The sequence below is a fragment of the Anolis carolinensis genome, chromosome 4, assembly GCF_035594765.1.
Source record: "Anolis carolinensis isolate JA03-04 chromosome 4, rAnoCar3.1.pri, whole genome shotgun sequence".
Taxonomy (NCBI): Eukaryota; Metazoa; Chordata; class Lepidosauria; order Squamata; family Dactyloidae; genus Anolis; species Anolis carolinensis.
The window spans coordinates 134,495,947-134,512,492 of record NC_085844.1 but is presented as its reverse complement, the minus strand read 5'-3'; the positions used below and the strand labels follow the sequence as shown (position 1 = coordinate 134,512,492).

General features: G+C 41.3%; 2 protein-coding genes across 7 annotated transcripts in view; one reads left to right on the top strand and one right to left on the bottom strand.

Annotated features, from left to right (window-relative positions):
* Nucleotides 1–8,180, top strand: part of rell2 (RELT like 2) — a 31,045-nt gene extending 22,865 nt beyond the window's left edge. For 2 of the 3 annotated variants that reach the window (XM_008109002.3, XM_008109004.3), the window contains exon 7: nt 6,359–8,180. In XM_008109002.3, coding sequence (XP_008107209.2) covers nt 6,359–6,418 — 60 coding nt within the window. In that variant the 3' untranslated portion in view covers nt 6,419–8,180. Of the gene's footprint in view, nt 1–993; nt 1,039–6,358 lie in introns of all 3 variants that reach the window. The other variant, XM_062977845.1, reaches the window with a different exon arrangement.
* The window catches only part of fchsd1 (FCH and double SH3 domains 1), a 36,729-nt gene continuing 28,351 nt past the window's right edge, over nt 8,169–16,546 (bottom strand). For all 4 annotated transcript variants that reach the window (XM_062977841.1, XM_008109001.2, XM_062977840.1 and 1 more), the window contains 7 exons: nt 15,609–15,737; nt 14,903–14,986; nt 14,193–14,370; nt 13,599–13,804; nt 10,862–10,946; nt 10,573–10,640; nt 8,169–9,033 (listed from right to left, as the gene is read on the bottom strand). In XM_062977841.1, coding sequence (XP_062833911.1) covers nt 8,968–9,033; nt 10,573–10,640; nt 10,862–10,946; nt 13,599–13,804; nt 14,193–14,370; nt 14,903–14,986; nt 15,609–15,737 — 816 coding nt within the window. In that variant the 3' untranslated portion in view covers nt 8,169–8,967. The remainder of the gene's footprint in view (nt 9,034–10,572; nt 10,641–10,861; nt 10,947–13,598; nt 13,805–14,192; nt 14,371–14,902; nt 14,987–15,608; nt 15,738–16,546) is intronic.

Here is a 16,546-nt window from a genome sequence, read left to right as displayed (position 1 = left end):
GAAAAATTGCATACTATTCAGAATGGAGTGCTGAAGTATCTAGTATGCTATTATTGTTTAAACCGGATGGCATCATATTTGTTCTTGCAGAATAAGCTGATGGGATGTTTCTTTTTATTAAAAAAATCTTTTTTTTAACTGACGTTTCAGGACTACCCCTATATTTAATATACTTTCCAACATTTCACATTTCTTTTTGATATACATGCAGTGGGAGGGGTCGGGGGACATTTTGTTCTTCAAACATTTTAGTGAATGCATAATATGGGGTCAGCAGAAGCCATATATATTGTGACATATGAAATTACTCATAGACAGGAAACTCTGCCCAGCCTAAATTCATTGTTGGAGCGCTTTAATCCCTCATCCATTTTATTAAGGACCACATAAGCAGAGCTGTTGCCAAGGGGTGGGAGTTAGGAGTTCAATCTCCCCCTGAAATTTTTCAAGTTTTAAAAAAATCTGGTTTACTTATGAATTTTAGCTGATTAACCAAATCCCCATGAATGTCCGCTGAAGTTTATCTGTCTTGAGTGTCGACTGAAGTTTATCAATGGAGCCTGATTTCTAAATTATTTTGTGTTATAGAACTACTCTTCATGATTTGCTAAAAAAAGTTTCAACTCCCCCTCGATTTTTTTTTTGGCTATGGTCCTATACATAAGCATGGCTTGTAAAACTATTTGGGGGCTTCCTGATCTTTAAGAAAAAACCATGGATTCTTGGAAGACGTCTTATGCCCGCACTTGTGTCCACTATTCTGTAGTACGGACATTCGTTTCTTGTTTTAGGTGGCCTACACCACCTTAATCCGTTAGTAGTGGGGGACATCTTGCCAGTTCCTACTTCTAGCCAGTACAGTCCTATGTAATTCTGACTGGTATTTCAGGGCTGTTAATATTTTTATAACACACTGTTTTTAGCATTTTAGCATGACTTGTTTTCATGCAAGCTAACCCTTACTTGCATCTTTTCTTCCTTCCATTTTCCCAGGATCAGAGCTCGGCACCACAGGACCCAGGAGTCTCTGTGTGACATAAGTGTCATGAATACTTTTAAAACAAAGGTTAAAATATCTTGCTCACTCTGAAAAGAATAATTACACTTCTGACACCAAAAATGTCATGAATAACTTTTCAATAACTTTAAAGCATAGGTTCTTTCTATTGCAATTTCAGGGTGAGAGGTATAGCAGAACTTTTACAGAACAACAAAGAATGACATTAGACATACAGACATGCAGATTCTGTGCAAATGCATTGGATTTACAAACAACCTCCAGTTATATTGGCTAACAAACAAACAAAGGGGGGTTACTTTTTCACTCAGCATTCACACACAACATGCATCCATCTTCATGCATACAAATATTACCATATCCTTTTCTCCCTCCTTGGAGAAGCTCCTGCTTAGGCCAGACCCAGCTTCCACTGCACCCTGCCAACACATAGTTCCAAAATGCCAAAACACCAAAACGTCTCTTTCCCTAAGAACAATGCCAAGGATCAGACCCCTGTTTTCCATACAGCAGAACTGACTCCTTGCAACACATCATGACTTCAAAATGCACTCCTTCTTCCCATGAGATAAGGAGGCCCAAAGGTACATTATCTCTCTCCTTCCCAATGGAGCATAGCATAGCAGGTGAACAACGTTGCTGTCTGTCACAACTTCAGGATTGTCATATGATCACTTTTTTTTTTCCGTGTCAGGAGCAACTTGAGTTGCTTCTGGAGTGAGAGAATTGGCCGTCTGCAAGGACGTTGCCCAGGGGACACCCGGATGTTTTGATGTTTTTACCATCCTTGTGGGAAGCTTCTCTCATGTCCCCGCATGGAGCTGGAGCTGATAGAGGGAGCTCATCCACACTCTCCCTGGGTGGGATTCGAACCTGGCAGCTTTCAGGTCAGCAACCCAACCTTCAAGTCACTTAGTCCACTACGCCATTTGGATATATATATAGCAATATTTTGCTGATGTTGTTCCAAAGTTGTAAATGAATGATAGATGTCTTCCATCCTGGCATATTCTGGCTCCATCAGAGTTTCTTGGACCAGATGTTGACTTTTCTTGATTAGTGTTGGCCTTGTGTTAACTTCCTTCTTAACAGTTGTAAACATTTCCTTAACTTGATGTAAACATTTCTCTTATCACTGTCACAGTTCTTATCACAGTTTACCAGGCAGGTCAACTATTTCAGGTCTTAGCAACTTTTAATTACAATTCAGCAAGCAGATAGTTAGTAATTGCAAGCCTTAATATTTGAATGGTGTCTCCAAAATTTAGCTTTCATTCATTCATCTTCCATACTTACCCACACATAATATATTCATAGTTTTGTCACATAAGTTCCATGCCCTAAGTCAGTGTTTCCCAACCTTTGGTCTTCCAAGTGTTTGGACTTCAGCTTCCACAATTTCTTACAACTGGTAAGATGACTGGGAGTTAAAGTTCAAAACAACTGGAGGACCAAAGGTTGGGAATCAGTACTCTAAACTGTCAATACTGGGGACTGAAGGTGTGGGTGTCTATATAGAACCATTCTCAGATTAATGTGTGGTGTACCAAGGCAGAATTCGTTGATGATGTTCATGTAGAAGTAGGAACTTGGCACTGACCTCTTAGAGCACAGAGGACCACAGTTGTGTCTGCAGCAACTCCACCCTTCTGGAATCATGTGAATAATAGAATGATACATCTAGAAATAATAGCACGTGGTACTTCACCATTGGAGCCCCCAGTCATGCTGAGCTGCTGAACTTGCTCACTGAAAGGTCAGCAGTTTGAATCCGGGGAGCAAGGTGAGCTCCCACTGTTAGCCCCAGCTTCCACCAACCTAGCAGTTCAAAAACATGCAAATGTGAGTAGATCAATAGGTACCGCTCTGATGGGCAGGTAACGGTGCTCTATGCAGTCATGCCGGCCACATGACCTTGGAGGTGTCTCTGGATAATGCCGGCTCTTTGGTTTAGAAATGGAGATGAGCACCAACTCCCAGAGTCGGACACGACTAGACTTAAAGTCAGGGGAAAACCTTTACCTTACCTTTTACTTCACTGTTGGTTAACTTATTTTTAATTTTTTGCACTAAAATCATTAATAAAACAATGTAAACCACTTTTAAAGTAACTATAAAGTCTTTATAACAAAATAAGAACACAAGTAAGTAGCCACAGCAATTGAAACAGCTGAAACAATTACACCCATCAATTAAAACCAAAACAGTTTAAAAGGCTTGTTTGTAACAATATGTCTTCACATCTTTCCTGAAAGCAATAAAAGCAGAAAGCTTTAAGTCCCACATTTTGAAACATAAATGAAAGCCCTTTCCCACATACCTGTCAAGTTGGTATTCACAAGTGATGGCATTCACAGAATCTCAAAGATCTTAACATCTGGAAATGTGCAGAATGAAACAGGTGGTCTATTAACCAACTTTCACTTCCTCATTCCTTACCTGAACAATATTTCAACTCAATCTATAACAATAAGATATAGAGGCACCCTTGGGATCAGGATGCCTCCTTAAGCTTCTTGGACCAGGGAAACTGCTGGCAATATACTGCTGGATGGGAATGAGAGACTGGCCAGGATCCTACATCCTATTGGCAAAGTCTAATGTTCTGCCTGCCCAATTCCGTATCTGAAAGGCATTCTTTCAAACACTAGAATGCACTGCCACAGCCATCTACTGACTGGGAGGAGCATGGAGGTAGCCAAGCAACATCCATCTGGAAGAAGAGTGGGAACCCTTCCAAACCTCCATTAGCTTTTGTATGTCAAAACGACACTTGTTGAAAAAATAAGTACTACAGTAGTACTGGTCATAACGTCAAACAAAAGATTCCTAATGGTTAAAATACACTTAGAAGATACTCCATTTCTATGCAGACATTTGTTGAATAAAAGGAAATGGGGAAAAAGTAGAAGAGGATATCGAAAATATCATGAATGAGGACGTGTGATTCAAAAGCACAATTTGTTGATCTCTCTGCCCCGGACTGTGGTGGAGGCTCCTTCTTTGGAGTCTTTTAAGCAGAGGCTGGATGGCCATCTGTCGGGAGTGCTTTGAATGCGATTTCCTGCTTCTTGGCAGGGGGTTGGACTGGATGGCCCATGAGGTCTCTTCCAACTCTACTATTCTATGATTCTATGATTCTATGATCTAGATAGTTTTCAAAAGTAGACAGTCATCTTGTTCTATCCTTGGAGTTATATTTATTTAATTTTATTACATCATTTCTACCCCGCCCTTCTCACCCCTCAGGGGACTCAGGGCGGCTTACAGCATGAACATATACATTAAAACAATGTATATCACATTTAAAAAGCCATTTAGATTAAAAATTATATTAAAATTGAGAGCTTACATTTAAAAACCTACATAGTTATACATATAAATATACATTCAGGCGCGTTCCAAGTCCAAGTGGGGGCAATCAGTGAGTCGTATAATTATCGTATCTCATTTTTGCTCAAAGGCCTGGTCCCATAACCATGTTTTCGTTCTTTTTCGGAAAGACAGGAGGGAGGGAGCCTGTCTAATTTCAGTTGTTATGATGTGTGGTGTTTCTAGGTGAACCTTTTAAACACATGTCCCTTGTTTAATCTATGTTTTGTGTATTTTAATACATATATTTGTATTCTGTGTTTCCCCATCATTTCTCATTGTTTTCAGTTGAACCTGCTTCTGTTCTGAATAGAGCAAACATTTCTCTGCTCCTAATGCAACCAGCCTGGTTGCTGCAACATTGGCCAAATTGTCTTGGTGAAAACCTAGTAGCATAGACTCCCTTGCATGGCAACTGTATCTTCAGGTTGAGATACACCAGGATTACTCTTCAGCCCTAATCATTCCTGGGAGTACAGTGTTCCCTCACTTATTGCGGGGGTTAGGTTCAAGGACCACCCGCAATAAGTGAAAATCCGTGAAGTAGGGACACTATATTTATTTTAATATTTATACATTATTTTAGTAGTTATACACTATTTTATGTCTTTATTAACCAATCGTGTGTTGATAAATCGCCTCCTTCTCCTCCTGCTGCCGCTTGGGCTCCTTTCTCTCCCTTTGGCTTCTCCTTCCTCAGGCTGTAAATTGTAATTTTTTATGATTTATAATAGTCTTTTAGAGTTTATTGAAAAACCGCGAAACAGCAAATCTGCAAAAAGTGAACACTGTAATTCTTGTTGTGGTTTGTAAAGACACTATTATGTATGGGTGAACTGGAAAAGTATGTGTAAGAAGTTGGTTGGTTGAGCCTGCGAAGAGCCCGGAATCTGATTGGTTATTTTCTCTGCCATGCTACTGGGGAACTGGTTTGAGCAGGTTTACCTCACAGTGAGTGTGTGCATGCTAACTGGAAACAGCCAGGAGAAAAGATGGCTGCCGATTTTCTGAGGCCTTATTTCTAAGGCACTGAGGCAATTTTGTGAATTTAAAAGGACTATTTATTCCTCCTCTGTAAGCAATCAGAGGCTATTACAAATATCATGGCTCTGTTTGATCTTTTGAAGTTAGTAAAGTTCCTGTTATTTGCACTACAAAGCTGAGTGGCACGTCATTACACTGCAGGGTGACTTTGGCTCACAGGTGGACGTAAGAGCTTCAATTTAACATCATCTACAATTCTTAATAATTTTATTGAATTTGATGGTATTTGTTTCTGAATGAAGACTGCACTGCCAGTGACCATCCAAAAGTTTTCCAGACAGCATAAAAGGCATATAGGGCAGAAGCGGCTCTGTTGGAGGAATGAAGTATTTTCCTACATGTTTCTCTACTTTGGGAACAAAAGATGATCATACAGGTGCTGATCCACTTCCATTCTCATCAAACCTAGGCAGCAGGGAGAGGGTGAAGACTTTAGTTCATCTGTAATTGGGGCGATCCTGACTGATTTGTCCTATTCTGAGTTGGACTGGTGTAGAAAGCACCAGTAAAAAAAAATCATGTGATTTTTGTTTATTTTTACATTCAGAAATTAACTGGAAAAAAATATTTCAATTTTTAACCTGACATTTGTCCAACCTTTCAGGAAAATGCTATTTCTTAATTGAAACTGGCCAGCAAACCCAAAGCATATGCTTCTAATGTCTACAGAGCACATCTGTAATGGTGTGTATCAATCAGCACATCAGTTGTAAACTGGCCAACAATGAGTCTACATATAATAATAATAATAATAATAATAATAATAATAATAATAATAATAATAATAATAATAGATAATATCTTTATTTTTATCCCATCCTATCTCCCCAAACAAATATTTGGGGTTAAACAATATTTCATTTGTTTTTTTTGGATGCAATAGTTATGATTCTTGCTCTCTCCTTGCCCTCATTTCTCTTTCAGATCACAGCTGCTCCTTGTTCAGGGTTGCCAACAGAACTGACACCAGGGTTGCAAGACTGAAATGGCCAGATCGGATCAAGCCAGGCCTGGCCAAGAAGAGCTACATGGCTCTTGGTGTGTCCTGAGCAACAGCACTATGATGTGTGCTGCTTCAACCAGTAAGACTACTGCACTTGCCAAGAGTCTCACTCCATCACAATACTTATCCAACAGTGGAAGAAAAGCTGTGTGTAGGGGCAGTGCCTTGCTATGGAACTGTCCACACAGCTGGAAATTCCAGCTTTGCTAAGGCCCATGTTTTACAATCATATGCCATTTAGGAGGTCTGGCTCCATCAGCATTCTTCAAGAGGCTAGAATCCTCTTCTTCACTATGATGGAATATAGTATGTGGTGCTTTCAAGAATCCCAGACTTCTATTTCATAACCTGAAGCTCACAGCCACTGATGGAGACAAGTGACGAAGTGAAACAATTTCAGCCCATTGCTCATTTCCCCAGGATACCCTTCCTTGGCAACTCTAGGAGACCCAGCCCTGAAGTGCCTCAGAATCATTCATTTTTTGAATCAGACCCTTTTAGAGGAAACCTACCATCCTGTTCCAGATGGTACCATTTCTGCATCAGGACCTTTCTCCTGCATGCCAGTCAGGTCGTGTCTGAAGGTCTGGTTATGAAATATAATGCATATCATGCTAAGAGCAAGAGAAAACAGGCCAATGTGGACAAAGTGAAAATTCAATTAACAGATAAAGGTTTGGCGTTCTGCCCTTCCTACTGGTCGCTGGAGCACAGATGGATGGTCCAGGCTTTTTAGATGTTATTTGACTGCACTATGGTCAGGAAACAAAGGGCATGAAAGCTGTATTGGGCTGGTAGTTAGGCCTTAGGATGAACTTAGCAGTTTCCATTACAGGCAATCCTGAGTTACAAACATCTGACTTACATATTACTCATAGTTAAGAATGGGGGGTGAGACAACAGGAAGTGAGAGAAATCTTCCCCCAGGAAGGGAAATTCACTCCTGGAAGAGTTATTATGGGGAAAAGGTGACTCAACTGAAGCTTTATCACCACTTCGTTTCCGCCACAACCAAAAATGTTCAAAATCCAATTGTCACAGAGACAGAAAGTGAGGTGAAATCTCCTGAACAGGTGCACAGACAGCAAAAGAAATGTTACAGGGATGTTAATCCTCCCTTATGCTATACAAAACTAAATTTATATGTTTGGCTGGAGTTACACTTAAAAATTGTACCTGTTCTGACATACATACACATTCAACAAAAGAGAAACCCTATAGAACCTTGTTTACAACTATATGTATCTGCAAGAAGTGCCATTATAGCTCAGGAGCAGTAGTTTGATTTTTTTTGTCTTGCTTAGTTCAGGAGGAAGGCACTTTCCTCTGCACTGCAATAATGCTGCGGGCATTTCCATGTTTCATGGCTCTGATTTTGCTCTGGTTTTCACTAGTCACATTGTCCCCTTAAACTTCAGGTAAGCGAGTGTTTTGTTCTGAACTTTGGTGTGGTTTTTAACTTAGTACATGCAGACAACTTGGATGGTGTGGCGATGAGAGCAGCTTTGCACAACACAAACATTGGAGGCTCTCACAACAACTCTGGGTAGCTTTCCTCCATTGGAACAGAAGCCTGAACCTGGAGACCAGCTAGTTAAGACCTCCTCTGGGTCCTTTCTGTCAATATTCTTCTGTATAATCCAGTCAATAAGCCATGACTCCCCTCCTTCCTTCACCTTCCATCTTTTCATGTTCAAATACAATGTAAACAAAATCAATTAAAGGCGTGGAAAAGGTGCAGAATTGTGTCTCTTTATTGGGGCAACACCCGCCCGTTGTCTCTTGTCTCCCAGAGATGCAGCAGCCCACTGTAGAGGGCCGTAAAATAACCCAAGGCAGCTCAAGGGAATAGCAGTTCATGTTTTGCCATGTTGGAAGAACAAAAATAATTGAGAGATGAAAGTGCAAACAAATGCTACCTAGCAGCATTTAAAGCAAAGAGACCAGCTCCTGTTTTGATCCGCAGAAGGGACAGATGATGATGTTGATGATGAATGTATTACCAGCCTCTCCGGGCCCTTCCACACAGCCATATAACTCAAAATATCAAGATAGATAATCCACAATATCTGTGTTGAACTATAATATCTGAGTCTGACATATAATCCAGTTTAATGTGGATTTTATACAGCTATGTGGAAGGGGCCTCCCTGTGGCTCAAGGCGGGATGCTTGCATAGCCTTGTGTCATGATCTAAGGAACGTTTGTGACAGGCAGAAGCTGCCATCTCTAGTTGTTAAGCTAGAGCTCAGCAAACAGAAGAAAGCACATATATACCCATGTGTCCATTTCCTTGGCAAACTCTACTGGAACAGAAGCATATTCTCCTGATCTGAGGTAGAGCATCTCATCACCGCCATGACAGTGTTCCTCTCAGCATTCCCACAACTTAGTGGCGTTTGAGAATGTGGCTCCAAAGCGGCTATTAGCACCCAAAAAGTTGAAGCAGAAACAGCTTTGCTCAGGATCATCACCACTCTCCAAGGAATGTAAACCTTTGTAGGAAGCCTCTTCCCTAAGAGATGTAGGATCAGTCAAGGCCAGGCACTACATCAGCTTCTGAAGCCTTAGATGGTGGAGGTGGGGGAGCTCGAACCTGCAGAAAGGAAGAAAAGGGAAGAATATGTGCACGGATTTAAGTTGCACTATGCCTTGTACCTGCACACTTCAGAAGTAGGAAAAACAGGACTGGGTCACTGTACTTTATAAGAATCTTTCCACAAAACATCAACAAAAATTGAAGAGATTCAAAATTCATCCCACCATGTTTTTGGAAGACAGCAGGAACTCAACACATATGCATAATATATGGAAAGAAAGTAAAGGTAAAGGTTTTCCCCTGATATTAAGTCTTGTTGTGTCCAACTCTAGGGGTTGGTGCTCATCTCCATTTCTAAGCCGAAGAGCCGGCATTGTCTGTAGACACCTCCAAGGGCATGTGTCAGTATGACTGCATTGAGCGGCATTACCTTCCCGCCAGAGCAGTACCTATTGATCTACTCATATTTGCATGTTTTTGAACTGCCAGAAGCTGGGGCTAACATTGGGAGCTCACCCTGCTCCCCAGGTTTGAACTTCCAACCTTTCAGTCAGCAAGCTCAGTGGTTTAACCTGCTGCGCCAATGGCTGCTCTATGGAAGGAAAGTTTCAGCTGAAAAACAACAGGAAGAGAAACACCTTTCCTGTTCTTCCTCCATTCAGATTTTTCCCTGCTCAGAATTATTTTAGGTTATCAAAACATGGGAGTCAATCAAAATGACAACAACAAAAATTAATTGATATATCAAGTTGGTACTTAAATGTGTATCCTCCCCTTTAATGATGGTGGGGAATGCTATTTCTATCTCAAATGTGTATTCAGTTCATGGGAGATGACGCTTAGGAAGATGCTTCATATAGCAACCAGAAACTATGTTGTCTTTTACTGGTGTCCTAATACAAGCCAATCATCTCACCAAATGCCATGTGAAACTCTACCTTCAGCCTTCCTATTCCTCTTTCCATTATAGGCACCATAGTTAAGCAGGTTTTAAATTGAGGCCTTATACAACATGAACCGCTACAGAAAGATCTAGGGCACTCTGAAAATACAGTAGAGTCTCACTTATCCAACCTTCGCTTATCCAACATTCTGTATAATCCAGCACAGTCTGCATTTTAGTAGTCAATGATTTTGTAGTCAATGTTTTCTATACACTGCGATGTTTTGATGCTAAATTCGTAAATACAGTAATTAGTGGTGGATATGTGGGGTGATCAAATTATTAACAGTAGACTGACCATAACAGGCAAGGCTGACTGGTGCACCTACTCATGTACAAGGTCCAAATGCCTCTTGTTGTCTAAGCTCCATTCAAATGTGTAGTAAGCTAGCTTTTTCTAACAACTAGTTTTATTTGAAAAATTAAAATAAACAGATCAAGTGCCCATCGCACTGTTACTCCACATGAATTTTGTTGAAGGGCAAGACAGCAAGAAAAATGTAAAGAATAGATCACAGCCTAATCAAATTCTGTGCTATGTGTACATGGATGAACACCCAGCCATGGGCAAACCTGACACTGGTAATAGTGAAGACCTGGGAGATTATGCCTCTGAGCCACATCATCATGCTGTACATCAGGGAGCAACTTACTGGGCGAATGCGCGGTACGTTCAGGTCAGGCAGACTGCACTCACTCATTACATTTCCTTGCCAGCTACCTAGAAGCAAAACAATGCGAAAGCTTTGATATATAGCCAGTCTAAGATTGACTTCTGTACATAACGAATATACCCTTTCTTAAAGGACAGGTGTGGTTCAAACAGTCATCTATAACAGCCCTATTGCAACAATGCTAGGAATCTGTGGTATTATATCCATATCCTTGAGATGCACCTTGAATATCTCCAAAGACATCTTTTAGATTTCCTAAGACACTCACCTCCTGGTTGAATGCAAGAAGAAGAGGTTATGCCATGATCAAGGACTGGAGGGGAAAAGGGTGGAGGCGATGGTGAAAGTAGTTCCTGAAACAAGAAGGCCAAGCTATTTTAGAGTGACACTGACTTCAGGCAAACAAGAATGAACCCTTAAGACAGCAAAAGAATAAGGCATTGAATTGTTTCCTATTGTAAGGGCACTCTGAATCCCCCTTGGAGTGAAAAGGGCAGGGTACAAATATAGTAAAAAAAAGAAAAGAAAAGAGTGTTTTCATTTCTTAGAAAACACATCTACACAAAATGTCCAAGGCAGGGGAGTGAAGCAGTTTCATTATCTCTACCATCCTCTTATCAATATATGTGTCTTTCTGAAGGATAATCTCTCCCGAACACACAGAAGCCCCCGCCCCCCATAACAATTTGGAAGGGCATGATTTTAGCATCACTCAGAAACTGTATGAATATAAAAGACTTTCCCTTCAAGACATCACCTATATCTTCAGGGTGACAAAAACTGTGGTGGCTGGCATGCTCCAGATGCTGTATGTTTAGCTTAAAACAATTTACCATGGTCTGAACTGAGGTGGGGATAAAGCTCAGCAGGGCTTACAAAAGAACCTATGTGGCATGAATTGTACTGTCAGCAGCCCACATTTGCTGCGTTAGGAGCATAGGAACTCTGGGAAAGTGTAAAACCATGAATAAAAGCATCAATTTAAAACATATCTAGGAATCCCTAGGCCCTCCAGCATTATTCAATAGTGAACTTTTTAGTAAAAATTGCACTGGATGGTCTAGAGCAGGGGTCCCCAAACTAAGGTCTGGGGGCCGGATGCGGCCCATCGAAGCTATTTATCCGGCCCCCACGGCACAAGGGCAGAAGCGGGTTGGGCTAAATGACCCAAGGGGTCTCTTCTTCTCTTACAACCCTTATTATTATTATTATTATTATTATTATTATTATTATTATTATTATTATTATTATTATTATTAACATTAAGGCTGGGTGGCCATCTGTTAGGGATGCTTTGCTTGTGATTTTGGTGCACAGAGGCAGAAGGGGGTTGGACAAAATGGCCCAAGGGGTCTCTTCCAACCCTCTTTACTACTACTACTGCTACTACTACTATTATTATTATTATTAACATTGAGGCTGGGTGGCCATCTGTCAGGGATGCTTTGCTTGTGCTTTCGGTGCACAAAGGCAGAAGGGGATTGGACTCAATGGCCCAAGGGGTCTCTTCCAACCCTCTTTATTATTATTATTAACATTGAGGCTGGGTGGCCATCTGTCAGGGATGCTTTGCTTGTGCTTTTGGTGCACAGAGGCAGATGGGGGTTGGATTCAATGGCCCAAAGGGTCTCTTCCAACCCTCTTTGATATTATTGTTGTTGTTGTTTTGTTATTATTATTATTATTATTAATAATTATTATTATTAATTATTATTGCTTGGTGGCCAACTATAGTCCGGCCCTCCAACGGTCTGAAGGATTGTGAACTGGCCCCCTGTTTTAAAAGTTTGGGGACCCCTGGTCTAGAGATTCAGAGAGAACATCGTATCGAACTATTCATATCTCCAAAAGTGAAACCCACAAATATGAAAGGCCAACTGTAGTGCCTTAGAGCAAGTATAAGTGCATTTATTTCCCCGTGTGTAACATTTAACCACAAACACCCAAGATTAGAACTTTGAGATCAAACTCTGCAACTCCTAGGTAGGCTTCAGTTCTGGTCAATTTTTTTTTCAGAAAGCAGAAATCTATTCAGAAGTACCTTCTTTGAGTTTTCAGATGAGGCCACACTTTCAAAAGCCACATCTATTGGGCTAAAAGACAGATAGGAAATCCAGGTGTTTTTATGGTTTACATACAATTGATATAATTAGAAGTTTTAGCTTTGGTAGCGAGATAAGATACAATAGTCATCAGGACTGTGCCCACCTACTGTCAGGAAAGGAACAAGTGTGCTGTTTCTGATTTCTGTTTGTAGTTTTTAATACATTATAGCTGTATTCTCAATTTGCTTCTGACATGATAAATAAATACATAAATAAATAAATACTGAGTTTCAGAGGCCGTCCAAGGCCTCTGAATCACCCTGTCCATTTTCAAGAAGGCTGGAGCTAATCCATTCAGCTTAAAATGCTTCCACAATATGAATACACACCCACAGTCTTCCATAAGGGTCATTCTCTTCCTGCTTCCCCATCCCTGTCCTCAAGCTTAGGACAAAGACTGTTGTTTATTTGTTCAAGTTGCCACCCCCAGCTCCTTCAAGGTCAAGCCAGTCACTTCATGGATACCATCCATCCATCCTGCTCTTAGTTAGACCAAAAGCAAAATATGTGTACCTAGGGGTGCCTATAATAGTGGGAGGCATTTTTTTTCTGGTAGAAAGTAGTAGCTTGAATCCTCTTTGTGACCTTTGCTAGCTTAACTACACAGCTAAGTACTTTTCAGATGTTCCAGAAGACATTATTCATTAGATCCCTATGAAACAGTTTTATGCAGCTGCACAATGGCAGCTAGCCAGTCCAAGACAGAGCCCCTGGTTTCCTATACCACATGAAGAAGTCACCAAACAGTGCCTTGTGCTTCTGTAATGGGAAAGCTGCTGTTGCCTTTATGTATCCCTGTGAATGTACACCAGCTGATCTTTCTACTCCACCAACATTAAATAGGGGAAGATCTTGGCCAGAGAAACAGAACTATTCCTCCTGGGACATACAGAGACTCACCTGCTCAGTTGGCTCCTTAATGCCAGTTATTTCTTGCACCACCAGTGATGGGAAGACCCCAACTCTCCCATTGAAGTCCCCTTTCCAGAAGCCATCATCTACAGCTCCCTCTTCCCGGGGCAGCACCCGGATTATGGCTCCTTCAGGAAAGCTGAGTTCTTCTGAACTTTGACCCTCATAGTCATAGAGTGCCCGCACCAGTGAAGCTGCAGGAAAATAGAGGAACACAATCTTTTAACAATACAGGTGACTTCTACACTATCTATGCTGGAAATGAGGAATGTGAGGTCCTCCAGATGTTACATTGCAACTCAAACCTCCCTCACTATTCCTGATCATGGGGCTGTTCAACTACATCTCCCTGCCTGTAACTGACATATTTAGAGTTCAGAACCAATTGCAATATATTTATTTTCAGATACAGACAGAGCATGTTTGCTAAGGGTCAGGTTCAGCAGAAGCTCCCTTGAATTCTATCAATATAACACACAATAGGCAGGGAAGATAAGGCATCTGAGGGTTTACTGCCATCGTGAATGGGTTTCCATCTACTCCCTCAACCTCCAATTCTTTGTCTAACTTTGCAAGACATACCTCCAGGCTCCAGCATCAGATCCATGCTCATTATGTTTGTCAGTTCTCTCTCCAAATCCACATCAGAGGACCCCTCTTGGCTTTTCCCATCTGGGGCTGATGGTTCTCTGCTCACTGAATCCAGAAAGAGGAGGTATTTCTCAGGGACATACCCAATCTGTCCTGTGGTGTTACGTGCCTGAAGACAAGTGGGAGAAGTGATGATCAGAAAACACCTTTTAAGAAGCTTGCAATGATGTCTACCTGTCATGTATGATTGGGAAAGAAATCGACAACCAGAAGTTAGACTGCAACAGGTCATCTCCCACTCAAGGCTATAGTGTAGATTAATTTCTCTCTTGGGTCTGAGCTACAGATGGAGCATTACTCCAGCACAACTCCAAGTTGTGTTGGTGGAGTGTAGTACCCTCTTCTGCAAGCAGTTTCCCACCTGTTGCAGGCCCAGCTTGGCCTACCCAGCACAGCACTTGGAAAAGACACTAGAGTGGGCACCAACATGTTGCCTCTGTATAAATAAAAATGTAAAACTCTGCACTATACCAATAATAAAAGGATCTTGGCCTAGGCAGTGGCATCACTAGTAGATGGCGAATTCATTTCCAATGTGCTGTTTATTGACCAGCACACACTGATACTGTCGATACCAGCCAAGAAACAGATTTTCTTGCAATATTGTCCCATGTTCTCTAACTCGGCTTCCTTGCACCAACCTTGACCCACTCCTCCACGTCACCATCTTCAATGATGTCCAACTCCTCACCCTGGACAATGGTCAACTCATCAGACTGGCGAGCCTGACAAGCAAGAAGATACATGAAGGCACAACAAAAATTACACAAATATCACAACATTCTGGATTGGTTTAGGATATAATGGGGCCCAAAGTTATGCCAAGGTTAACAGAACCCACAGAACAAAACTCTTGGTTTGCAGTGTGTGTATTAATGCTAACAGAAAAATGACAACATTTTAACACATGATGTAAATGTTTGGTATTCATTAAGAAACCTCTTAATTAACTGGGTTTGTGCATTAGTCTGGTTCCAATCAAAGACAGGCTTACAGAATATAGACAAACACCAGGGCTCCCTACCCATAATGGGTACACACTGGTGCAGTTCTGCCACAATGATAAATGAGGGTCAAGAAAGAATGGCAGCAAGCATTAGTGGTCATATGATTTCTCCTTCTCTTGACAGATATGAAGAAATTAGAGCCTTCTATTTTTATGGAAAAAGAAGCACTCTGTAAATGTATTTGCTGTTAATATCTTCTGACAGAATCAGGCACCTCAACACTCTGGAGGCAGTTCTGTCTATGCTACTGAAAGTCTCCCAGAGATGATTTCCAAGCTTTTAAACAATCAATCATGGTGTGATTGGCATGTGAGGAGATGGAGAAGAAAGGAACCATTACCTGGTAAGGGAAGAACACTCTGCAGGAAGAAGGATAGACTCGAGCCATGCTGGGGCTTGGCCTCATGTCCTCAAACAGATCTGCGCTGTCATCATAATCTTCAAATTCAGCAAGATCAAACTCTTCTGCCTAGTGAAATGTCTTAAGTTACTATTCTCCCAAATACTCTATAGCAGAAGTCAAGCAAATATAAGCAGCAGTTCCAGACAAAGGGCGGAGAGACTCAAGTCAATGGGACAGGACATATTTCTATTCCAATGAAAAAGCAGACCAATGTGAGAAAGGTGAAAAGAGGAATCAAGGCAAATATTTTATTTTTTTACACTCAAAACTGAAGACTTCATTCTAAAGTAGAGGCTATTCCTTACTTGGGTGGAGAAGACATAGGCAATGTCCATTGTGTGTATCTCCCTATAACTCCCCACCATAACCTAGCACCTGCAGTGGACGAACTCCAAGGATCATTCCCCTTCTTCCTTCGAGTTACACCATTTCACAAAATATAAATTGAAAAGCTAAGGGCATGATTTGTCTTGTCCAACATAAACACACTGGCATAGGTGACACCAGTGCCAGCAAGAGCCAAAAAGTCAATGGCATATTTCAACAAGAGGAATAGCACAGGAAGCTAACAGAGCACCTTCCTCTCACAATAGGGCTGGCTTTCTCTTCCATCTGCCTACCACTGCTGTTCACAGCTTTAGAAAGTTCGTTCTGTTAGCATAATGGAAGTGTTACATTAAGTCATCAATTGGATTCCATTCAAAATTTGCTTTCAGTCTAGCAGAAATCCTTTGGTGTGAACAAGGCATGGGGGTGCACCTTGTTTTAAAGAAGTATGACTCCCTAGAACAGGCCTACACAATCTGTGGCCCTCCAGGTGTTTGGACTCCAACTCCCAAAAGCCCTAGCCTGTCCAATAGTCAGGAGTTTCGGGA